The sequence below is a fragment of the Oxyura jamaicensis genome, chromosome 2 (genome assembly GCF_011077185.1).
Source record: "Oxyura jamaicensis isolate SHBP4307 breed ruddy duck chromosome 2, BPBGC_Ojam_1.0, whole genome shotgun sequence".
In the NCBI taxonomy this organism is placed as follows: Eukaryota; Metazoa; Chordata; class Aves; order Anseriformes; family Anatidae; genus Oxyura; species Oxyura jamaicensis.
In genome coordinates this window covers 1,467,607-1,493,269 of record NC_048894.1, presented here as the reverse complement: position 1 = coordinate 1,493,269, position 25,663 = coordinate 1,467,607, and the positions used below count along the sequence as shown (strand labels likewise).

The 25,663-nt window shown below is 45.9% G+C and overlaps 1 protein-coding gene across 2 annotated transcripts in view; it reads left to right on the top strand.

Annotated features, from left to right (window-relative positions):
- The window catches only part of PTH1R (parathyroid hormone 1 receptor), a 113,798-nt gene that overhangs the window by 48,400 nt on the left and 39,735 nt on the right, over positions 1-25,663 (top strand). Inside the window, exons 1-2 of one of the 2 annotated variants that reach the window (XM_035316857.1) lie at positions 4,369-7,932; positions 12,208-12,313. In XM_035316857.1, the coding sequence (XP_035172748.1) occupies positions 7,870-7,932; positions 12,208-12,313 (169 nt within the window). In that variant the 5' untranslated portion in view covers positions 4,369-7,869. Of the gene's footprint in view, positions 1-4,368; positions 7,933-12,207; positions 12,314-25,663 lie in introns of those variants that run through there. The other variant, XM_035316856.1, reaches the window with a different exon arrangement.

Genomic DNA, 25,663 nt, shown 5'->3' with positions numbered 1-25,663 from the left:
TGCATTGCATGCTTGTAGTGTAATTCGTTTGCAGACCTGACTGCATAAAGCCCAGCTAGACAGTCTCGTTGCTTATCCTGCTTTGGGCATTAGTTTGGAGTAGGTGAGGTCCTGAGGTCCCTTCCAACCTGAATCTGACAAGAAAATAGAAATTGAAATAGAAAATAACCCACCCCTTCACCCAGAATAAGATCCTTCCATCAGAACAGACCGCTGATTTAGCTCACCCCATGGCCGCGCAGTCCCTCCCTGCAATGCAGGGGATGCAAAGCTGGAGACGTCTGGTTTTCTTACCTGTGCACCTCTCATCAAATCTGGGATGCTTGTCACTTCCGTGGAAAATAATAGAAAGAATATGATTTTCACTCCACAGATACTCTTGGGGGGAACATTTCGTATTTAATGGTGTTACATTCGACTTTGTAATGACTATTTCACAAGCCGTGTTGGAAAAGTTTGTTTGTGTTGGAAAGAAAACCAAAGATATTTGTGTGCAATCAGATCAACATATACAATGTTTGATATTTCTTTGCAGAAAGCTGCATCTTGTCTAATTTTGATCATAACTACCCTTAAAGGCTGCCAATGCAAGACAGTGGCACACCTCTTATTAGTAGTCATGGACCAAAGTTACCAGAATGTTATCTGCTGTTATTACTGCTTAAAAAGCAGGTGTTTATTCCTGGATTGTTCTTTTAATTGCTCCTAAATGGCTTTCAATTAGACACTCTAGTGGGAGTCTTTTCATTCTTAAGCGTAAATGCTATTGACCTGGTTACAGACAAGCAAGAGCAATTAGTTGTGAAATGGAGATAATCCAGTTTCTGTTTACTTTGGAGAGCAAAGTGAAGGCTGTTGGCATCCTCCTCCCCAGCACACTCCCCCGAGGCATACCGTGCTTTCAAACCCCCGGTGCCTTTGCTGTTTATACCAGAAATAAAAGAAAAAAAAGAAAAAAAGAAAAAAAGAAAAAAGTGCTCTTTTCCTAGAGATCTAATCTCATGATTTAATATAGATGATTCTCCTGCTCTTCTTATCAGCAATTTCCACCATGGGAGGATAACAAGAGAATATGTGTCGGAGTGTGTTAAGACAGCTCTGTTTGCATCCTTGGCCCAGCTGATGGCAACCATCTGCCTTGTCTGTCTGAGGGCCGGAGGGGGGCACTGAGCTCCAGCTCCCTCACCCAGGGAGGTTATTCCTAGCAAGGCTTTAAAAAAATCCTCCTGCAAAGTTTTGAGAATGAGGAGAGAAATCCGAAAGAAGGAATTGGTTTTGAGAGGTGTGAGGGAGCTGGGCAAAGTGAAAGGAGTCAAACTTCCTCATGGAGAACCAAGAAAGGTACTGTCCCTTCTACTGCTCTGTCCAAAGGGACATTTAAACCATCTCAGGACCACAGAGAGCATGGAGTCAGTAAGCTCTGAAAGGCCACAGCAGTGTCTATTTGGGCAGCTGGGTCTGTATGCAGATCCTCCTTGCAGAAGATTCCCAAGAGCATGGGAAGGAGAGGTCTGCGTGGTTCCCATTTCCCTGGCCCATCAGATTTCTACCCATGCTCTGAAACACTTACAAAATGAAATGTGAAAGGAAAAATAAAATGAACACTGTAGACAGCAAGGTATGATCCCAAATAAAACCATCTGCTTCTGAAGGATGAGGAGAGAAGAAAGAGAAGCCAGCACTGCAGCTATGCCCACACGCTGGGAAACGGGGTGGGATCTCCTAGCACACTTCATTGTATCATCCCCTAAAGATGAAAGAAATGTACTGCTGTGAACCAAGGTAAATCACAGAGCAGTGTCAGAGTGACCTCCTCTGTCTTTCACAGCCCCCCGATTTTTTAGCCAGCCGGGCACAGACACGGGGCTCCATTAGTAGCCAACAACAGGACCCCAAGTCGCGGGAGGGTCAAGCATCACATTCAGCTTCGTGTTTGCTACGTAGGCACCCAGGAGCAATCCTGCACCCCTCTGGCAGCTCAGGGAGCCCAGACATGCTTTCCTAGCTTGGGTCCAAGCCTAACAGCCCCTCTGCAGAGGGGACAGCCCTTGGGTCGAGCTCTCAAGCTTGGCCACCCAGCCGAGGCACTCAGGTATGTCTCACCTCATTGGAGATGATCTGCAGATGCCTTGTCTGGACCCACTGCAGTCAGAAGGGAGACCTGACAGTTTTAGGGTGTGATTCATCTGAATGTTTTAGACATGAGCTTTAGGTTGGGATTCATCATTCCTGACTACAGGAATCCTGTTGCACAAGTGAGGAGTGTAATGTGTGTTATTTATGACCCAAGAAAGTAACTCAAATCCGTACTGATCGCTACCGACCTCTCTACACCAGCTCCGTCTTCTAATTAACAGGAAGACCACCTCTGCTTGGATAGCACAGATAAGCACGTCATGGGTTTTCTCCTTGCTTGGAAGGAATTTTTCATAGCTCAGCCTCCTGGGTTCCACCTCGTTTGCTCCAGGGATGTAAAGCAGGAAAGCAGGCAATAATTTTGGTGAGACAGATGTTCTCCTAAAACTCCATGTCCTGGAAATGTACCATAAATGTCAGTTCCCCTTGATGAATTGTATGTGCTGACCGTAAATCATGAGCTCACTTAGTAAGAGGGGCATTTACATGGCAGGATAGCTAAGGAAGGATAGCCATACAGGTAATCATCTTCAAGAGTCTGGAAGTGACAAGGATGATAAAGGGTCTCTTCTATTGCTGTCATGGCACCACCTCATCCCCAAAAAATCTTCTGCTATTATCGTCAAATGTAGTGGACACCTTTGTTCAGATCAGTTAATTCCCTGTGGCATGAGTTATGATGAGTCTGCAAGTTGTGCTTTGTCCAAGCAGACTTTCTTCTTCCTCTGCTTGTGCCGCTTGAGGGATGAGGCTTCCCAAAGGCAAAGTGAGAGTAAATGGGATTGGAAGGGCATCAATGAGACCAAATCAGAGTGTTCTATTCCCCAAGGAACAGCAGACATACGTGCTGCAGGACCAGATGTGTCCTCTACCCATCCCTGTGATGACAAATTGTGTGTGCCCATGCAGCACGTGCAAATGCATTCACCAGTGATGGTGATGTATGGCATGGACGTGGTATGACATGGACAATGGATTCTCACAGGGCCAGCATCCTTTCGTAGCAGAAACTCAAGAAATTGTGCCCTCACTTGGCCTTTGGTAGATATCATGGAGCTTTAAATGTCATGATGAGATGAGACCTTCTCAGTTCTGCACAGCATCTTTCCATGCCTAATTTTCTTCTTTCCTATTCACTGCCATCTTTCTTATTACAGCAGTCATGGGAAATCCATGCTGAGAGCTGGACTGCGTTACACAAGGGCAAAGATGGATTTATGATTGAGGGAAGGAGCAAGTCCTTCTCTTGGCAGGGCATCAAGGCACTGAGAAATAGGAAGGTGAGCACCTCAGGTGCGTGGTCACCTCCTAGCCATGGGAGACCTGGCTCTGAGGGTAGGAAGAAGAGCAGGGATCCACCAGCCTGGTCGGGGAAGCTCTGGGAAGGGCAGAGAGCCCTGAGCACCACAGGGGGCTGTTGGGCTGTCTGTGGGTGCAGGGCAGGGTCCCCGAGCCCAGCTGGCCGGAGCAGGTCCTGCTGCTGCCCTGGAGCAGGCGGTGGTTTGGGTGATGTGGTCAAGGGATTAAGGCAAAACCACCGACTTCATTGACCCTCTGTGAGACTGGGAAAAGCAGGTAGAGGGCAGAGCAGCTTGTGTACTAAGCTTTCCATGCTTCCACAGCTCCCAGCATGCTGTTTCATCAGGATTCAACCAGCTCTGCCTTTCGTTCACAACAGCTCTCCTTCCCCCATCCCCTTCAAAGCTGGGTCCCTCTTGGGTATCCCCCTCCTTTACCCTTCTGTACTCAAGCCCTGTTGATTTCATTGTCCCAGCCCAGTCTTTATAACCTCAGTCCTCACCCAAAAGACAATCTCTGGAGGTCGATTTCTGTCATCTGCAGGTGGGATGGGGCGAGGGACACACACCGACAGGGCAGGACAGCAGCGCAGAGGGCTCATCTCAGCACCCACCCACCCAATTCCCTCCGATCTGAATTCCTGCCATCGCTCTAGCACCATGAAGGGTGCTGAGAGAGACGGGTGCTCGGCCATCATGGGGCACAGCAGAGCTTGGGGACAAGAAGAGGGCCCCCTGCCTGGTCCCACCCCGGGTGGGGATGTCGATGCTCAGCCCCACCAAGACCTGTGCTTTATTGCTGCTTTAACCCCGCTCTGCACACACCTGAGGGATGAGCGCTCGGTCCCACCACCACAACACACATCCCACACACGCCCAGCATCACGGGGACGTAAAGTCTCCCTTCTCACGCCTGGATCTGAGGCCAGGGTCTCCTGCGAGGACCTGACCTTCCTCCCACCATCTTCCTCGCCACCCCGGTGTCCGAGCAAACCACAGCTCCACTCCCGGAGCTTTTGCCATTAGCTGCTGGCAGTGGAGCGTGCCTCTGCTGCTTCTGCTACTGTATCTCCATCTCGGCCAACTGGCACTCCAGCTTTATTTATTTTTAAATCTTTCCAGCATTAACCTGACAGGAAATAGGTTGCAAACCACATTTTTTTTTCTAATGTTGGAAATAATGCCTATTCAGTTTAACTGAGTCCCTCAGGGCAGAGCAAGCCCCACTCCCTGCTCTCCCCCAGTGCGTTTTGTTGCTGTTTTTTCGTGTTGTTTTTATACCCAGGTGATGATAACACATGGGCAGTCAGAGGAAAAGATGCATGGAGGTAACAGTAAGTGAGGAAAGGGAATTAAACTGTCTGGGCAATGGGCAAACCCAGTGTTGCTCAAATTGTAGGAGAATAAGCACTGCTTATCTGTATTTGCTCTGTATATCCACGAGTATATATCCGTATACACCCTATTTTGCTTTGGGCCTGGCAGCAGATCTAAATAACAGAGATTTCACAAGGTACATTTTGTCCAAGACACCATATACAAATCCCTGGTCTTTCCATACTTGACAGGGTTCATCCGGACCTCAGTAAATCAGCAGGGAACGGTGGCCAGGAGATGCAGGCCTGTAGAAATACTTGTGGAAGTGTAGGGGAAAACAGAGGGGACAACTAGGTATCTAAACCCGATCACACAAGAACCGAGAGCATCTATCCCTTCTCACCTAAATGCCATTCAATAAAAATAAGTAAATAAATAAATAATGAATAAATAAACAGGTGTCAGGATCTCAGTGTTTGCCCCGTCCTCGTGCGATGCCTTGTGTTCCCGACGACCCGCATGCTGCCGCATCTTCCTGCCTCTGATCCCACCCCACCACGAGCTCCTTGCTGACCCAGATTGCCTCACTCCATGCCGAAGGCTATGTCAAAGGCAGCTGAATCCCCGCTGTGCTGCCCTCGGTCCTGCCCTGTTCCAGCGTCCTCGGGACCTCTCTTTTGCCTCCAGATCACCAGCACCGGTGCTTTCATTTTCACACTTACCTTCTCCCCTTCCTTCTCATGCCCCCCTGCCACCTGCACCCTCTTTCTGCTTCACACTGGCAATTACCTGGGGTACTGCCATCCAGGAGGGTGATCACCAGCAATCCCTTGCATTGGGCCCATCCAGCAGCTGTGATGCTCTCAACCCTGACCAAGGAATCTGTTTGCCTTTAGCTATTTTTTGAGCTGCTGCCAGGGAAGTTTCACAAAAAGGATAGTGTTATTTCTGAAAATGAGTCCCATAAACAAGGATGAATATGACCTCCCCGGTGAGATTTGGGGTTTACTTTAGTGGCTGGGAGATCAGCCAATGAAATGGAAATACCAGAAAACATTATCATAATTACCCTATGGCCTCCTCTGGGGGCAAGGGAAAAAAAAAAAAAAAAAAAAAGGAAAGAAAAAGAATGAAAACCGATTTGACAGGCTCTGGATAGCATTGTCATTTCACCCTTCCCTGCTTGGCCTGTCTCCTGCTCTGCATTTTTGCTTTCTCTGAACAAAGGGGAGAGAAAATATTCCTAGATTGTTTCTCCGCAAGGAAATTTTTCTGACAAAAAAAAATAAAAAAATAAAAATAAAAACAGTGCTGGGAAGCCAAGAGGTGAGAACCTTTGAGAAAAAGTAGAAGATGCATTTTTCTTGCAAAATTGGGAAGGCCAGAGAGGACTCCCCATCCCACCCAGCTGCACCCAGCCTGTAAGGGCAGGAGCACAGGGCAAAGCTGTCCTCCTGCACCCACCTGTGCACCGCCGGGCCTGTCTGTGTCTTTGAACTCGTATAACTGTGGCGCCAAGTCAGCTCAGTGCAGGAATTTGTGCTGAAGCAAGTCAGGGAAGTCTCGTGGAAAGGGATTTGCTGTCAGATCTTCTGCAGTGATTACCTTCTGCAGGGGCACGCTGACCTCATCCTTCCATACAGTTAGATCTGGGAGATGTACCTAGCTCTGACACTACTTCTGACTTCCCTCAGATGTTTCTCTTGCTCCCGGAGCTCAAGCCAGCAAAACCTCTGCTCCTTGCTGCTGCAGAACTTGTCGGCTCTGCTCAGGTGGCCAGTTACTACAGACTCCAGCTGCCCAAAGCTCTCCCTCTTCAGGGCAATCATCTTTAGCGCAAGATGCTCTGGGAGTAAAATCAAAGCTGCTGCCTGGAACTTGGCAATTTGCACCCTTTAGGGACTCAAACCACCCCTAACAACTCAGCCTTAAACTCACCTATGGTTTCAATGGGGCGTATTGCTGTCATCAAAAGTTTTAATTCTGTGGTGTAAGCATGGACAGAGGTTTGGGGTCCCTTCTGTGATGAATCAAGGCTTGGAAAGTGCTTAAAAACAAGAAATAACGGCCTGTGGGAGAGAAGATACAAGTCTGAGATGGGCACCTTGTCATGAAAAAAGAAAGAGGTAGTGCAGCTGAACAAATCAGGCAGGGATGTGAGTCCTTCTTTCCACACTTGCCTTTAGTGTTGGTCCAACCATTGAACTTGTCTGTTTTTTTTTCTAAGTGCTTGAGTTTCACCATTTTGTGATAGAAACAACCAGAACTGGATTTTCTTGAGAAGGCACAGTTTCCATTAAATTCTTAGGAAACACAATCAAAGCTTCCTTCAAGCTTCTGAATATTTCAGGTATTTCATAAATAAAGATTTGTGGCTGCTCCTATTGCATCACCTACATTGGAATCAGGGACTCACTTTTGCAGTCATTCCAGGGGTCCAGAGCTGTCAAAGTGTCCATGTCCCCAGCTCTTGAACGGAATCCACATTTCTTATCAAGCCAATAAGACTAGTAGTAATTTGGAAATTCTTTCACCTCATGTGGAAATTTCCAGCAATTACATGTTTTACAAAGATGTTTTTGTTTTATTTATATAATGTATTTTGCTTCTACTATGAAAGAGGTATGCTTCATCCTGAAATCAAACCAAACTTAAATAGCAATTTAAATTGCCCCACCAGAAAGGTTTTCTGAGAATCTCTAAAAAATGATTTTCTTTGCATCCATTGTCCAATGTATGGAAGAAACATTGTGCAGATGGAATCAGTACATAAAAAAGGACAGTGGTATAGCCTATGACCCTAACCACCAGGAAATGAGAGGATACCACCAATCCACCTGGAAAAACTCTGGAGTAGGAAGTGCTCTCTTTGCTTCAGACTCAAAAATAATTAAAATAAATTAAATTTAATTTAAAAAAAAAAAAAAGAAAAAAGAAAAAAGATATCTTTATCTGAGTTGTGTCCATTTATGGTTGTTGAAGGAAAAAAAAAAAAAAAAAAAGGCACAGCTGATCTGACTTGTGTTAGGTGGTGGCTTGACCATGGAATTAATCTCAGGTGATCTCTGCAGCTAAATCTCTAAGGACTATAAGGGGGAACCCTTCATGACAGTCTTAGATGGGTAAATGCTGTTGTGGATGTCCTCAGTTAGCCAGCAAGGCAGGTTTTTGCATTTACAAGGTATGATACTTGTTCTTTTTGCCTGACTAGTGGTTGTCTAGAGAATCAGAAGGTGAGAAGTACTGAGTTACAAATAGGTGGCCTCCAGGCTGGAGCAGAGGTTCTTTGTAAAAATGGGTAATTAAATCTGTATGGGTTGTGGCTACAGTGTTTGCTTGGAAGGAACACTTCTAGCATCTGCTCCTAGTTGACTTTCCCTGGTCCTGAAGAGCAGGTGTACAGAATAATTAAAGCAGATTATGCTGAGTGTGCCACAATGGACCGTGCCCTAAATGTATATTCATCTATCTGGATGCACAGCAGGGCATGGATGTTTCTCTTACCTTGGAAAAATAGAGGGCCTATAGGAATGTAAAAAATAGCCTTATTGAGTTGACCTTCTGCTCTGACAGAGCACTCCCAGAGCTGTCAGTTTAGGATGTTTAGAGAAGGAGAGAGCTCTTATGGCTGTCACCTTCCAGCATTCGGCAGTCAGCAGTTCAAGACCTCCCTGCATCAAAATTTGCATGTTAGGCAACGGTGTTTAACAGCCACTGAGGGATTTGTCCTTCATTAATTTGTCTAGTTCTGTTTTGAATCTGTTCATATAACTTAGATACATCATTCTTCTGTTTCTCTTATGCTGTGATCTCTCTATGTTGTGCCTCTCTGTGCTCAAATCCTGATAAGGTGTGATTAAGTACCACCCTTTCCCTTTTCTGCACCACTCCATATTTTAGACACCTCTCATTCACATATATTTAGTCCTGTCTCTCTTCCAACCCTAAGGATTCAAATCTACTCCAGGGCAGTGAGGCCATCCCATGGCATATTTGGATCAGGTATCAAGGTTGTTTGTCAAAGAGGAAGTTTTGCCAAGCCTGATCCAAATACGTCTAATTTCACGACTACACCTGTGTTGCAATGAAAATGTTCCTGTTGATTCCTTTTTAATCTTAGAACCAGGCTAGAAAGATGAAGAGTGCAGCATTGTCTTCAGATCAGAAGATACAGAGCAATAAAATCAAGTGCACAGAAAATAATAATAATTTAAAAAAAAAAAAAGTGGCACTGAACTAAAGGTGCTCCAGCATCTGGCAGGTCCAAAGCTGCTCTACAGTGTCTAGCTGTGGTTGTCTGCCCTATCCTGTGTACCAGCCCTTAACCAAATCCGAGCCACTTCTGTGCCTGATCTGGCAGCATTCTGCTCGTTCTCTGTTTCTGGAGAGCTTTCAGCAGGGCTGATGTGCTGAAATGTCCCAGCAAGAGGGTGGGCAAGGGCTGGAGAGTCAGCATGGTGAAGCATGAGAAAGTAGAGGTGGCTCTGAGTCGGTCATCCTATCCTGTCTCAGCTGCAGTCAGACGAGTTTTGCTTCTTAGGTGTTTGACGTGAGTTAAACAGTGAAAGAATGGCATTTCAGATTTTCTTTAAATATAATAGAATAGTTTAGTCGGAAGAGATCATCTAGTCCAACTGCCTGGCCTCTTCAGGGCTAACTAAATGTTAAAGTATATTATCGAGTGCAGTATCCAAATACCTCTTGAACAATGACAGTCATGTGGCATCAACTGCCCCACTAGGAAGCCTGTTCCAGTGTCTGACCACCCTCACGACAAATAGTTTTTAGGCATTTCAGACTGTTGATCACTCAGAGCCCCAGAAGCAGCCCCACTCACCACCACGCTTTGAGCTCTGCAGTCAACCAGTTCTTCACTCAGCACAGTGTGAACCTCTTTGATCTCACAACTTGTCCAGAAGGATGCCATGAGGGACAGAGCTTTCCACCTCTCTTGAGGGAGACTCATCTCCTTTAAGCCAGAGGATTCAATGAAAATCTCTGTTCTTACTCATGTATATCTTTACATGCATGTTTCATCTTCCTCAACCAGGGGAATCACAAAATGGTTGAGGTTGGAGGGGACTTCTGGAGGCCATCTGGTCTGAGACCCCTGTTCAAGCAGGGCCACCTACAGCAGGTTGCCTAGAAACACACAAAAAAATGGCTTAAACATATCTCAGTATTTATATCAGCCTGGGGAGAGGGGAGGAAATGGGTAGTATATATATATTTGTTTTTATTATTTTATTTTTTTGAATAGTCTGACAGGTTTTGGAAGTACAAAGCTAGTAATCCCTGGTTCCAGGGCTCAGGAAAGCTGAAAAGCCAGCTTCAGTTCAGAGCCCTGCCCTAGATATTGCACCCTGCTCTGGGCACAGAGCTTGGTGCCTCAGCTCTGCTTCTGGGAAATAAAAAAAATATTTTATGTCCCTGGCCTGGACAGGACATCGTACATCCTGCTGGGAAGGAGCTGTCCCCTCTCAGAGGATAGCCAAAGGAGGCTGAGGATGAAGCGCACAAGGGATGTATCACTTGAAATGCCTGAGGTCACATTCTGCTCTATTCAGCCACTATAAATCCAGACTAACTCCTCTGGCTTTGATGGAATCGTTCCGGATTCATGCAGCTGCAAATGACAGCAGGATTTGACCCAAAGGTTTTATGTTTCCAATAAAAGAGTTTAAATGCTGGATATTGCCTTAAATGTGGACTGGCCAAACATCTGGAAAGGGATAGTTTTATTTTGCATTAATACTGATGTTTTGAAACCATCTCCCACTTCTGAAAGAGGATTTTAGTGTGGATTTTTTCCAAGGGCATGAAAAAGTAACTTCTGTTTTACTCAGGATCCCCTTATCAGATCTAGATATCCATCTGCGTGTCTGTTAGCACATCAGCTGCTTAAGCATTCACTGTTCCCCTCTGTGGGACCACATGTGAAATAGATCCTGGGTTTACTTCTAAGTTGGATTTCCTTAACCTTCGTTATGTTATGTGTAGTAAGTCTTGAGAACAGATTGGCCCTCATCTATGGGCTGAGGTTTAGACCTGCTCCATCCATCAGGATGTGGAGAGCTGCCATGAGCATAACAGATTTACTGCAGCCACTCTCACCAGCACAGTCAGTATAGGTTTATAAATTAAAAAATAATAACAATAAAACCGTTGCTTTCTATAAAATAGTACAGCAGTCGTTCTTGGTTAAATTACACCATTAAGAACAAGTGCTAAGTCCTGTAGAAGTCCAGAGAAAGGTGGCCTCCGCTCTTACCACTTTTACAGTTTAATCAAGACCAAAAAAAATTAGGGAAATGGATGCAATGAGAGGACCGGTCCTGGATGCCTGAGCAGGACACAAACCAAGTACCAAAGAGGCACGTGAGGAAATGAGAGCAGCCATATTGCATTAGATCAAAGCTCTTAGTGGCATGATAACCAAAGCACTTGGTGGCCAAGGCTACCCCATGGGTGTAACCCCAGCTTCCAGAGGCCAGCCCTGCCTAACAGCAAAGTGCCAGCTTCATGAAGCAAGATGGTTTTTGTGAACAGCAAGAGCCTCAAAGGGCTTTGTATCATTGTGTATCAGCAAGCAGCAAACAGAGGAGGGTAAAGTAGCTCCTGGGTAAAGCACTCTCCCTGCTCCCCCATCCCTTCTTCTTGTCCCTTGACCTCTGGAAACCTTACAGGCAGAACACAGAGGGGGTGAAATCAAATCTTCCAGGGTGATGTTCACAGCCTTCTTTCCCTGAGCCCTCAGTCACAGGGCAGATGCTGTCAGCTCATGGATTTCTCTAGGGCAGGCCCCTCTGCACTTATTCTCAGATTTAGAAAGGATATCGATAGGATTGATAGGAACTGACTCCATGGGGCTGAAGACCTGAAAGAGGAGTTTGAAATAGCACTGCATTCATGATGCCTGGTTGTCATTCTTCAAGGGAGAAGAAGCCCTTGAGCTTTTATCCCCAGGTAGTATTTTCCAAGAGATGGGTGCCAGCAAACACAGCATTGCTTTGCCACCCTGAGCGTTATATTTAGCTATGCTCCTGTGTCCCAAAGGAACCAGTGTTTAATAATGTTGTGCCAATGTTATTCACTAGAATGTGTGTGTTTTTGTTTTTTTTTTCCCTTGGGTAGTAGCCTCATGCCTCCAAGCTGCAAACTGAGGCATGCCACACAAGAAGTTGTTCCCCTTCCATGTACAAGCATGTGTTTGCTGTGTGCAACTGCATTGTGCACCTCCTTTGACTTGTACACAAATATTTCCATGTGGCATCTTGCAGGGTGTGTGGCTTGGACACAAATTAGTGAGCAAAATGAGATGGGAAGAACAAGGCTGATGAAAGAAACTGCCGGTGCAATGGAGATTGTGCTTTGGATCATCTGCATTGTCTAGGAAGCTTGTGCCCCACTGCCCTTCCCATGCTGAGGTTTAACCTCGTTTCTCCTGTTGCTGCAGGTGGATGCTGATGATGTCATCACCAAAGAGGAGCAGATCTTCCTACTGCTAAAAGCCAAGGCCAAGTGTGAGCGACACCTGAAAGCCAAGGTGCCCAAGGTGCACGGTGAGTGTTCCCTCAGCAACGCTGGCTGCGGGGCTGGGGCTTGGAGCGCACGAGGGGGGCAGCTGAAGACAGCCCACCAGACTCCTTCCTTCTGGTTAAGCTATGAGAAAGATTTTACAGCACAAGGTATTGGAAAGCATAGACGTCACATCCTCTTTCTCCTGCTCCAGATACCTGATTCAAGGGGTCTGGAGGATGCAAGAGTCATAGTCATGGGCTTACAGCCCTTACTGCTGCACCCAGATCCCAGGCAATGCATGGGAGGGAGCATCAACCACCAGTACACCTTTGCAGCAGGACACAAGTGGTGTGGAAAACAAAGCAGCCTCCCAACACCCCTTCTGTTTCCCGCGAACAAATTGTCTCTATTCTCCTCAAATGGGCCCAAGCTTGGCTAAGCCCCTCTCTTCTACTTCCTTTCTATTTTGAGCTGCAAAATTACTACCAGATGTAGGACTGGGGGGGAGAAGGAAGGGAGAAAGCTCTCTCATGTGGGCAGCAAAATAATCATCCCCCATTGGTTTCTTTCATCAATCTCACATGTGTTAATTATTGGCACCAGGGCTGTATATTGAGACATCCTGCACCACCCAGCTAGTCCTGGGTGGGCATCCTGTCCCCTCTCCCTCTACTGCCTGAGAGCAGGGGATGAGGCAGATTGCCTCTTACCTTCACCCTAGCATCCCAGAGGTCTCTCTTTCCACAGCCAGCACTGGCAGAAGTACCTGGAGACCTCATCACCAGCCCAGAAAAAAGCTCCCCAAAGCCAGCTGTGATTTGGAGCAGAGCTGCCTGCCCACCTGGTGTCTCTCTCCTGTTGGAAATCACAGGAAGGGGCTGTAAAAAAATAATATAAATAAATAAAAGGAAAAAAACACTTTCAGTTTATTCCAGGCCTCCAGCTTTACATCAGCCAAAACCTCAAGCCACATCCTCTGTGCTTCTTTGTCCTACTCACCCAATGCCCAATTAACACCTCATTAAAAAAACATATGTGCAAAGGCATTTCCTTCTGTTGTACTTCAGACCACCTGCCTACCTCGGGTGATATCAACCAGCTGGTCCTGCACTCACACCCTTCTCTAGGAGACCATCAGCATTTTGCCTTGACCTCTTAATGGGCAGTAGTAGTGTTTGTAGGGCTGGGGAGATGGTGTCTGTGTATAGCCAACAAGCAGGTTTTGGGCTCTTTACCACATTAACTTTGGTAGAACAAATGAATTCCATCATGAGGCTTTGTAGGCACACCCTCGGTCCTGCTTTAAGACCTCGCTCTTCAACCGTGAGACCAGTGTTGGCTCTTCCTTTGACTGCAGCAGAGAGGGATCTAATCCAGTGACATTTGGACATCTCATGGACCCCTGCTGAGTCCTGGCCTTGGAAAAAGTTATCCTGAGCTGCTCAAGCAATAAAACTTTGGTTTGCTGCTTCATTCTCTATAGAAAACCTCTGCTCGTTTCCAAGTAGCCCAGCCAAAAGGAGGAATCATTATCTTGATACCTACAGCAGTGCACTCCAGGCTTTAAAGACTCAGTGCAATCATTAGCAATAGATCGTTGGAACAAACTCATTTGCAAGGGATTCCTCAACCCAAAGACAGAAAGCACCCTTACTTAGCCTTCCCCAAGAGATGTTCTCTTAAAATACTGTTAAAACCCCTACTTTGCCACACCTGTGTGGCTCCCCCAGCAGTTCTCGCTTGTGCTTCACAGGGCAGTGAGCTCCCAGACCACCTCTGGGATGTCAGAGACAGAGGGTTTTCAATTTGGAAAACTGAGTTCTTAAGTGGGAAAATTCCCACTTAGCAGAGGAGCTGCCATCCAGAGATTTTAGGCTACAGACGCCCTTGAACACATGAAACAATAATGTTACAGGATATTTGTGAACAGAAAAATTCAAAGTCTATTTTTGTGGTTTTCCCACCCCTACATGCTCCAGGAGTGTGAAGGAATGGATAGTTTTTGGCCCTCTTGTGGGCTGAGGGGTGGTAGAACAAAAGGCTGTAATCTGCATGATCAAATCTCTTGGCTAAGGCTCCCAAGCTCAGTCTTTGCACATAGCTCAGCGTGAAAAGTGGTTAGGCCCAGTCCTTTCCTCCTTTGAAGATATGGAAACTGGGGTCTGGTTTCTATTTGCGCTGCTCACCCAAGGACGTACGAGGCTGTGCACTTCTCAGCCAGATGGAGGGCTTAATCCCTTTGCATCTTCCCTCACCACAGATGCAAAAGAAAGCAATTTGGAAAAGGCAACAGTTTTCAAAATTAAATGCACTAACCCTCAGCTGCAGAATATATGAGGGCAAAACAGTTGTGTCTTGGTGCAATATGGATCCTGGGTGAGCACTCCAAGCCTTCAGGCAGTCTCCTGTGATACTGCTCCAGGTATTCAGTTTGGGTGGCATAAGGACTATTCTTGTATTGCCACCCCACCTGATCCTCCCCCTGTCTTGTCTTTGGACATCTAGTGGTATGGGACAGAATTATACATCACAGTGCGTTCAGCAAGACGTGACTTTTCTTGGAAGTAAAGCATGTGATCTGCAGGCAGACCTGCTCAGGAAGATCTCCATGCCATGTAATCCTCTGTGTAACAATAACGGCAGTACACATCACCAGTGTGCCACTATTTCTATGTCCATAAATCAAAAGCTGTTACCACCAGAGGACGATATGAATTTGAGCCAAAGTGGTCACAGTGTTGGTGATGGTGACATGCAGAAGAGGTAGATTAGTAATGGGCTTGAACATCATGAGCTCCTTTTAGAGCTGGTGGGTGGAGAACAGCACCTTTGGGTGACATCTGTGTCCAACTGTCTCCAAACACGGATCACAGATTAAATATAGGATTGCTATTTAGACGAACCACTTAACACTGGGCTGAAGGCTGGACAAGAGATGTTCAGAAATCCCCTCCAACAAACATTTCAATTATTAGTCCTGCCCAAGGGACTTAGAATTACAAAGTCTTACACTTACACCAAAGCTCCTTGGGGATATTGCCTCCTCCCTGCAGTCCTCAGGGTTTGGGTATTGAGGACTGATGATGGCCAAGCTACAATGCAGCAGGGACGGGAAGGTCTGGGTAATTCATCTGTTCTGGGGGTCATAAGGAAAGCCCAGTGCACAGTTGTCAAAGGACAAGATTTCTTCAGCCATTTTTCACTTAGTTTAAGAGTCACACGTGAGGGGAAAAAAACTATGCTGAGCTCCGCTTGAAGGAATCTGAATCTAACTCACTGCCTCCCAGGAACAATGCATCACTGCCTGGCATGTGAAAGGTGAAAAAAGAGATTGAAATCTATTCCATTAGTTCCACTTCACTCTGTCTGAAAGTATCAAAAAAGGTCTTGGAGCATAAATCTGCCCAGCTTTATGATCTGCCTGTGCCACAGCCTTCAGCTCCAGCTGCAGGACACCCCAGTGACATCCCCGTGACGTAGATGTTTGGGAAAGGAGAAGGTTACACTATAAAATCCCTGGCCCGAGTCAATGAGGAGCAGCTTTGGACTCAAGAGTCCCTTCTCTCCAGGGAAGCTCTAAACCACAAAGGTCATAGGAAAAGAGGCCCTTGACCCCATGGCTGTTTTAGAGCTTCTTTGCACCACATATTCACTCGGGCTCTGCAACTAGCAAAGACTGCTGATGCATCTCGCATCCCTGCTGCAGAGTTTTGTCCAACACCCCTCCACGTTCAGCGTTGTGGCTGGTGGAACAGATTCAGAAGACCTTGAGAGAAGCACCCCTCACCACAGGCACGCAGGGATGCCTCCTATACCTCCTCCTGCAGCTCTCTGAGCCACAGGGTGAGCACTTCTGCAGACAGCCTCTGCTTCTCCAAGGAGCTTTTTGAGGACATCTTCCTGCAAATCTAATCTCACCAACACCTCAAGCGCATACCCAGATTTGTGCCAGACTGAATGTAGCTCCCTAAGATGACTCGGAGGTGTTGGGGGCAGCAGTAATATCTCCCGTCTCAGACAAGGAGAAAAAAGGAGTCCCATCAAATCCTAACTGCATGCCATGTCTTGACTGGTCCTACAGGGCATCCCCCTACCAAGGGGAAGGAACATGGTTTAGTGGGTGACATTGGTAGTAGGGTGATGGTTGGACCAGATGGTCTTGAAGGTCTATCCCAACCTTAGTGATTCTATGATGAGTGACTTCAGCACAAGCCTATATCCTCGGTGAGATGTGTTGGCTAACAAAGGCCAGGCAGAAATGAGCTGTGGTGACAGACATGGTAAGGACCCGTGTGCATGCACAGAGGCCAATTTTCTTACCACAAAAAGCATGACTTCATTTGCTATTTTGGATTCCTTTAGCATGGAAGTTCAGGCAGGGCCAAATGGGGCAACTGATCAAGTTGAGAAAGAGCCTTTTTGGAGGAAGTTTGTTTTTCAGCTGAATCAGCTTCCTGGTCTGGTTCTTCACGCAGCCCCATAAACAAGAGGGCTGTCACAGGGAGAGAAGCAGAGCCAGGAATTACAAGTATTGGAGTAAGCTGTGTTGCACTGAGCACTACCTGCTAAGCCTCTAATGATTTGGAAGCCCAAGATGATTTATCTCTCATTGCCTGCTCTAATTGCACCTATGTGGCCCCACTGCACATCAAGCGGTGTGTGCATCCACCCAGAGCTGTCACATCCTGTCCCACCATCACCCTAGATGCTCACCTATCCCTCTTCATTAGGGGGATGCTATGGATCCTTCTCCTGCCTGGGTGCGATTGCAGCATGCTGTCGTTATTTATTCCACCTTATAATAGTCAATGGTGTGTGTTTTCAGAAGCAGGGAGATAATCTGGGACACCTTGATTTTTTTGTTGTTGTTTTTATTTTTACTTTTTTTTTTATTTTTGATAGAAAGAAATATCACATAAGCTGGCAGGAAAGCTTGGTAGGGCTGCTGTCCTCATTCTTGAGAGCTGACGCACAGGGATATTCAACGCCTCACCTCCCATCTCAAAGGAGAGCCTGTGGCAGAGCCAAGATTTGGGTTCTCATCTCCTTACTCTTCAGCCAGGGCACAAGCCACAAACCACATTTCCTTTTGTCCTGGAATTCAAGGTGAGGCTCCAAAGATTCAAATCCAGGTGGACAGAAACCGCCGAAAATCTTTGGACATATCCCACTTGACTGAAACTCAAAACTCTCGTCATCATTCTTGCCGTAAAGCCTCTGGTTTTGTTTTGAAATGAGGAAAGCACATCTGAAATTTCCTGCAGTGCAGCGGGTACCTGGATTCTCTTCCTCTTTTCCCTGTCTCATTGCTGAGTGCATTTCACAGGCCAGTTCTTCACCTGGTATGAACCGGCAGATTCCCGTTCAGTTTTAGTGAGGGCATTGATTTGTCTCAGATTCGTTGCTTTCCCTCACAGTTCAGCACTGCAACTTTTTTTTTTCCCTAACTCATGTTCATTCAGACTAATGTGATAAACTGTTAGCAGGCAACCAACATTTAAATATAATAATAATAGCAACCAGAATTTCAGAGAGATCTGTGGAGAAATTAGAAAGTAGCTCAGCACCGAAGTTTGATTTGGGGCTGTTATCTGCTGATCTCTTTTTCACCTTGCAGCTACCCACTCCTAATGTGTTTGCCTGTTAATAACAGGCTAGAAATGTCTACGTAGATTAATGCAAGTGAAGAAAATGCACTGCAGGAGCTGTGAGTCCAGCACCACTTCTTGCCCCATGAGATTGAGGAGCAGGTTTCTGTGCACAACTCCTTCAGTACAGGTTTGGATTTGGGCTGGAGACACCAACCAGCACTGGCTCTTTGACTGCAAAATGTGATCCTGCCTGTGCATGGACTTCATTAGCTCTTCCTTGGGAAGCAGCAAGCACAGAAGAGATGACCATCTCAAATCAGGCCCATCTGCCTTCTGGAAGTAGGAAGATGTTGGTCTCTAGGCCGATCCATGTTGTCCTTTTCCCTTTGCTGGTTTTACGGTCTCTGTTTTATTAAACCCATGGTTTTATTTCTTACCTTGTATGACGGTTAGCAAGTGCCGTGTGCCTTGTGGTGTGGTGCCAAACAGCAGCAGTTTCCAGGGCAGCTCCTATCCAAGTGGCCAGTGAGTGGTTGCGTTGTTCTTCCTCCCTGGCCAGCATTGGCATCATCTTTGTGCCAGGCCTGATCCAATGTGGCTCCAGCTACTAAAAATGGCTCTAAAATCCCAGCTAGCACACCTAAAATTTGGACTGGATGTTGTGAAAGAAGGAAATGGTTGGCAGGTGCATGGAGAGCAGTGGTGTTCACCCTTCTTGTAGAGGCTGGAAGGAGATGTTCATTGGAAGGAGACTTCTAAAGGCTGGAATGGATGTTCAACATCTGTCTTGGTTTCAATTTTCCTTTGATCCTTGGCTCGTGCCCTGATAGACCAGGCAAATAGGCTGTCAACGGGAGTATTCAAATATATTGTCTGCTGCCATGGAGCAGCAGCGCCTTGTTCAATTTGATGCAACTTTGATGCCATGTCTAAGCCCTATTTTGACAGTGGCAGGGACTGAAGAGCATCAGGGTGAAGCACGAATTCACCAAGGATATCTGGAGAGTGGGAACATGTGGCTGTTTCTCATGTGACTGCGAGCAAGGTTGATGGTCCAAAGGAAAGACTTAGCAAACAAAGGTGTTTTTTTTTTTTAAAAAAAAAGAGATAATATAAACCTCCTTCAACAGTAATGAAACACTATTTATCTGCAAAAACTGCAAGTTACTTATTTTTCCCCTAAAATGTTACCTTTCATTCGTTTTAAGGTAACTAGTATAGGGTGAGTCCCCTCCTTCCCTCCTAGCACAGACCACATCGGCAGTGCCCTCTTCTCCAGCTCACCCCACAGGAATATCTCTGAGCCTGAGGACTTGCCGTGGACCCTTGCTGAATGGGGCTGACGTGGGCACAGCCCCGTGTGGACCTGTGCCAGTCCAGCGTGATTTCCACACAGCCCTGCCTCAGGATATGTTCCTCGTCTGCCACTGTTAGCTAACGGATACCCAGAAAATTAAAAACAAGACAACAACAACAAAAAAAAGGAAAGAGAAAAAGTAAAAAAAAAAAAAAACTGTCCCCACAAGCATTTGGCTTCCTTTCTTCTTTTCTCTCTTCCCTCACCCCTCCTTCTTTTTTTTTCTTTAAATTTAGTTTCTAGATGAAAGCCTTTCAGAAAGAACAGGAAACCCTAAAATTTCTCATCTACGTACATAAATATTAGATTTCAGCCATGGTGGGCAGCCATGCCACCCCAAAGTTAAACCTGGAAGGGGATGAAGTGAAATTCCCAGCCATAAGCCATCAGACCTGATTTTTTTTTTTTTTTTTCCCATGAATTAAAAGTCTGTCTTTCCCTGGTTTGGAAGAGGAGATGGGACATTTTGTGGGGGAAGAGAGATTTTTACACAAACCTGTTATTAGCAAAGGCCATCGGCAGTCCTTTCTCAAAGTCCTAGGTGTTGCAGCTTGCCTCAAAATGGCTTGTTTTTTTAATAAATAAACCTATTTGCTAGGGAGAGGGGTTATTTTTAGTTGAGATGCCGTGTGTTTTTACCCAAGGTATGTGGGTTGCCTGCCTGAGTTTATTGCTCCATTGTCCCTAAAGGACCCATGCCCAAGCCCAGACAATCTCTGGGCTTGCAGAAGCTCAGAATCTGCTCCTGGCTCTCTTCCCAGAGGTTCAAGCCCTATCCATGGTCATCAATCCTGCCAGGGTGTCCTCAGAGGTAGGGAGCAGCCTCAGGTGCCCTTGAAGCCAAGGGATTTAAAAGCATTCAGGGCACTCAGGATTTGCCTGAACACCCCAGACCTTCGCAAACCTCACATCTCCTGCTCTTTTAGCTTCTCCCCGTCTGTGGACTCTCAGTCCTCACAGCTCAGCAAGTCTGGACCACAGCTCTGGCACAAATGTTGCCCCCCAGACAACCTCACCATCCCCTTTCAACATGCTCCCCATGCATTTTCAACCTGGGACAACCATCACTGCCCCTGGAGACACTATTTACAGACTAGCATGCGCCAGAAGAGTTTTCCATATGGCAGCTCATACAAGACTGTTCTTCTGGGGTATGCAAGATGGGGATTTCAAATGGATCTGAGCCACACTTGGCTTACAGGGCACAAAAAAGGCTATGGTCTTCTGTATGGAGTGGTATAGGTGTAATCAGTGAGTCTTGGTCAAGACTGGGTTTCTCGTTGTGTCTGTTCTAGAATAGGTCAAAAGAGCACGGAAGACCTATGGAGAGATGTGCTCTCCCACCCCAACCCTCTGCTACAGCTAGTATTCAAGTCAGCAGGCTGTGATGGCTAGCAAGGGCTTGTAGCTCTTCACAGCTAGCTTGTGCTCGTGCCTGAGTTATAGCTAGCAAGAGAAGAAATGCTGAGAGTTGGCCTCTAACTGCAGATGTTTATGGGCCAAAGCCTTCTATTCCCACTGAAAAATTTCTTCTTAGCAGAGTTATAGGTCTTGCAATGCAGAGGAGGATCAAGTATCAGGAGTTATGATAGGAATAAATGGTCCATGTGTGCATGGAGATGGGTAAATAACAACACGCAGGAACAGCTGCACTGCAGTACTTGTTACTACACTTCTTTCTACATTTATTTTTAGTGATTTATAAGACCAGCACTATCAGCTCACAGAGAGAGATTTAGAGGGTTTTGGAAGAACTGGACTCAGCTGAAAGAGGAAAGGAGGATGCTTTGGCTAAGCAGGGCCAATGCTGTCATGTTGGGTGATACCACAGAGGCTGCTGAAGGTGGCAGCTTGAGTTTGGGATTGGCAGGGGACAGGCAGCATGGGAAATGGGCTAGCGATGTCGGGGTGGCCTTTCCTCCAGAGCTGTGTCCTGTTAGCATTCTGGTAGCATTCATAAGCTTGTGGTTTTCCCATTCTGCCTTAGGGAGAAGAAAGACATGGTGTGACAAGGAACAGCCCCTAGCCCCAAGTGTCTGTCCCCTTTGAAGTCCGTTTCCTCTAGGACTGAGCATGCAAGAGGTGTTCTACCCATTGAAGACCAGCAAAGGTCTCTGGGGACCTGCATCCACCCTTTGCCTCTCCTCCCACTCACGTTGCCTGTGCACACCCCCAGGTCTTTGTGGATGCACGCACTGACACAGGGCACACCATGCACACCTCCACTGCAGCACCATGTCCCCAGATACCCATGCAAACTTGGAGGCATGCAGAGCATCTTTCCCCAAAACAGATACACACTCCTGCATTGCACAGCACAGGCCAACAACTGCACACACCCTTCTGCACACGTAGCCACCGACACATCTGTACATAGACAACACACAAACACACTCTGACAGCCAGGTCTGAAATACATCTGCAGCACCAAACACCCTATGCAGAGCCACTGGCCCTCCAAGCCTCCCTTTCTCCCCCTCCTGTCCCAAAATGATGGGTCATTTTTTTTTTTTGGTTGCTCCTCCCTGCCTGTTTGCAATCCACCAAATGTCCTTCCCGTAATAGAGTGACCACAATTGCACACCGTATTCCAAATGTGGTCTCCCTGGTGCCTCGCATGGTGCCAGAAGAAGTCGGTCTGATTTATATTCCATACCCCTAGATAAACACCTCGAGACCATGTTTGCATTTATCCAGCTGCCAAGCAGCTTCACAGATGGTTTTAATGTGTTCTCCACATGCATGTACCGCTCGCATAGGACTCGGAATTGAGACTGGGGGGGAAAGACAGGGGGAAGGAGGCAAGGGAAACGTGACAAGCAAGGGAGAATAGCCCTCAGTGCACCCCAGGGGGGGAAATTTGAGCAGTGAGCAGGCATGGCCCGAAAGCGCCTCTCCCTCTCTCCCTCCTGCACTTGAGCAACCTGCAGCGTGCTGGGAATACAGACGGGGCTCAGGTGTGCAAGCAGAGATAAAGAAAGGGGATGTGTAGAGCAAACCAAGAGAAGCATGTGCCCTTTCACCAAGCGCAGTGAGCAGACTTTCAGCCTTCAAAAGCCAAGTCCTGCAGCAGTGGTATCAAACAGATTGTTCGCTTGCTTCATCCTGAATAGCTTATTGGCTTGCACTAATGAAGACAATTTCCGTGCGATGAGATTTCTACCCTCAGGGACGAAGGAGAGCTGTAAGGCACATCTGTTCTAAAACTATAGTAATACGTGCAACTATAACCCCTCTGTAGTACAGCGCTGCTCTAAGGGAGTATTCACGGCAGTCCAACCAACTGGAAGATGAATGGGTAGGCTGTAATAGCAACCTTCAGACACCACAGGCAATGAGGCACTGGGTTTTACAAGGTAGCCTTAGAAGGTGGGCAAAGACAGACTGTGATATAATGGAATGGAGATGCAGAGAAATAAATCAGAGTTGTGACTTATACCTGCCCGGTGTAGTGAGATTGAGAGTAGAGGACCACGTCTTTTGGTGAGGACCAGCACCTTTCACTGAGGTGCTGGTAGCTTTGGGTTAGACAGGGAACTGAGGGATGTTTGGGGAAGCAACCCCATTTCAATGATCCTGAGATGCTGTTATTTGAAATCAGCAAATATATACATATATTTAAGAAGTGTGCAGCGTTTGGTCCCACTTTTGCCATCCAAGAATATACTGTGATTAATAAGACCAAGAAATCTTGGCAACACAAGTGAGCTCTTCAGTGATAGTGTAGACATGAGGACGAACCTAGATTAAACAGGATTTTAAAGTATGAGGCCTCAAGTGAGCTGGAGAGATGGTCTGAGGAGCAAAGTAAAATATCCTTATAGGAAATTCATCAGGAAACTGGAGGTGAGGTTTGCAGTGAAATGGTGGATGAAAGAGTGGCTGAGCTTTGCTGCAGTTTAGTTTATCTTGAGGAAGTGGTGAGCTGGGAATCTCAAGCCCAGGAGATGAGGGCATAGCAAGTACTTATAGGGGGGGCTGTGTTGGCTTCTTCGTACCTAAGAAGTTGTTGTACCTAAGTGTTGCAGCATCCATTCCATCTAATCAGATGCCACCTTAAGATCATTTAGGGACTCAAAACTTGTTGTTCCTCCCAGAGTTCTCATCCCAAACAAGATCATCTGAAGGGCAGAAGCTCTGTCTTAATTTCCAGAATGAGCTTAGTTCACTGCCGGTTTGCACATGCTTATTTATGCATCTTCTCCCACTTTCAGAGCTCATCTCCATTCATAAAGGTTACTAATGGGATGAGAAAAATCTTCTTTCTCATTCTCTGTTGCTTTATTTTATTTTATTTTATTTTATTTTATTTTATTTTATTATTTTCCTTCAGAGCCACCAGCAAATTCTTCCACTCTACTAGTCCTTCCCCACTGCTGGAAGAATTTTTTCTTTCTGTTTCTCTTCCAAAGGAATTTACAAACTTTTCCTCAGAGAGGTTATTTCCCTTGACCGGTAGCAGGAACATCTCAGGACCTGTGAAGCCTCCTTTAGCAAATTACAATGGAATGAAGCAGCAGAATATACCTTAGGAGACCAAGCTTTGATTCCAGCCTCAGCAGTTGACTTCTACCAACCTGGCTGTGATAGCTTTGTAGTCCAAGAGTCTAAGCAGAGAACACAGGCTTGAATATGTGTTTATTAGTGACTGAAATCCAGTGAGTAGAAGCATTATCCCTCTCCAACCCTGGTGGCTATAGGGACCACAGGAGTGCCAGCCAAGGCAGGTTGCCCCATGAGCATCTCTTCCTCTTGAGAAAAGCACACAGGATATCATTTGGATCCAGCAAGCTACTTAGCAAGGTGGGTTTGCTTAACCCATCTTAAGAGCTTAGGTTTTTTACCTGGTGGAGAACCCAGAAACTCTCTTCAAACACAGAACCCAGCCCTGTTCTGCTACAGGTGACAGAGGCTGAACTCATGGAGGGGGAGGGAACAGTCCCCAAATCATTTCTGTTTGAACATGCAGCCTCCAAGGAAAACCACTGCTCCTCACTTCCTCCACAAGGACAATCACTGTGTCTCCCTGGAGTCATATCAAACCATAGAAATTGAAAGAAAAACATCAGGATGAAGCATCTGTAAAGACTCCAGAGAAGAAAAAAGTCTTCCTTTACTCCCAGCCACTCAGTGTCATGCACAAGCACTGAAGTTGTTGGTGATGTCCTCCAAACATAAGAATCTCTGGTGCCATTCCCACCTTCTCTGTCTCCATTCTTAAGTTACAGCTACAGCTCCAAATGCAAATGAGCTTCTCCCTTTTACATACATGCCTGAGACACAAGCCATATCCTCCATCCAGCATTGCCCAAGTGACTGATACACATCCAAGACACTTAGGATGTGGGATATGTATGAGATTTACTTGTTTTCTTAAAATGTATGCATTCCTTTTGACTTACATCTTCAGTGGATTCTACTATTTCTTCCAAGGGAATAAATGTTTAGCATTCCCAGTTCACTTGGAACATGCAACATTTTTTTTCCCAAAGCTGCCCACTTGCATTGATCCAAACAGCATATCTGAACCCACAAACTATTTTTCACCAAAAGAAGGAATTTGTCAAGAGCTTTTCAATCAACATTTACAACAAACAGGATCCCTTCTGATGATCTGGGCTTCTAAACATTATCAACAGTGTCTCAGGAGAGACTTACTTATTTTTAGCATGCCAAAAGCACATTACTTGCAGGTGGTGGATCTTAATAACAATAATAATAATAATAATAATAACAGTTTATAATAAAGGTTATAAAATTTATATATATATATATATATATATATATTATGTATAGTCATCAGGAAAACTTGTCAGCTTGTGGATTTTTATATTGTTTTCCTGAATCTCCTCACCATTTTTCAGATTTTTTCTTGTGATTCAATGTAGATTTGTTTTGAGAAATGACCAGGAGAAACAGAACACAGCAGGAAGGAGCCAAGTTACTAGTAGTGTTAATATTTTTCTAAAACAAGAGAAAACATTTGGAGGAAACATTTGGGAAAACAGAAAAACAAAAAGTCTTGTTTAGATTCCAGCACAATACCAATGGAATATGTGCTACCTTTTGTCTCCATTTCATCACCAGCTCTGTTGTTAAATGATCTCTAGAGTGAGCAAAACAGGAAAGTTGGAAGCAGGAGATGCAGAATTTAGTCTCAATTGGTCCCAATTATCACACCAGTGGTCTGAAGCAAAATTAATTGTAAAGGAGTCTGCTGTGCAGACCAGAGAGACAGTGGGGTGATGGAGGCAGGAAAGGATGTGGTGGAGGTCTCTACAAATCACCGCTCCCAGAGAAATTTGCAAGAAGGAAATGACAACTGAGATTTCTTACCCCTCTTTTGAATTTGGCTGAAATGGGTTTTCAAAGCCTGGAGCTGGGAGGGAGAAGCAGTGGAGGGTGAAGAGGTGGAGAAGAGGTTAAAGATGTTTGTGCCGTAA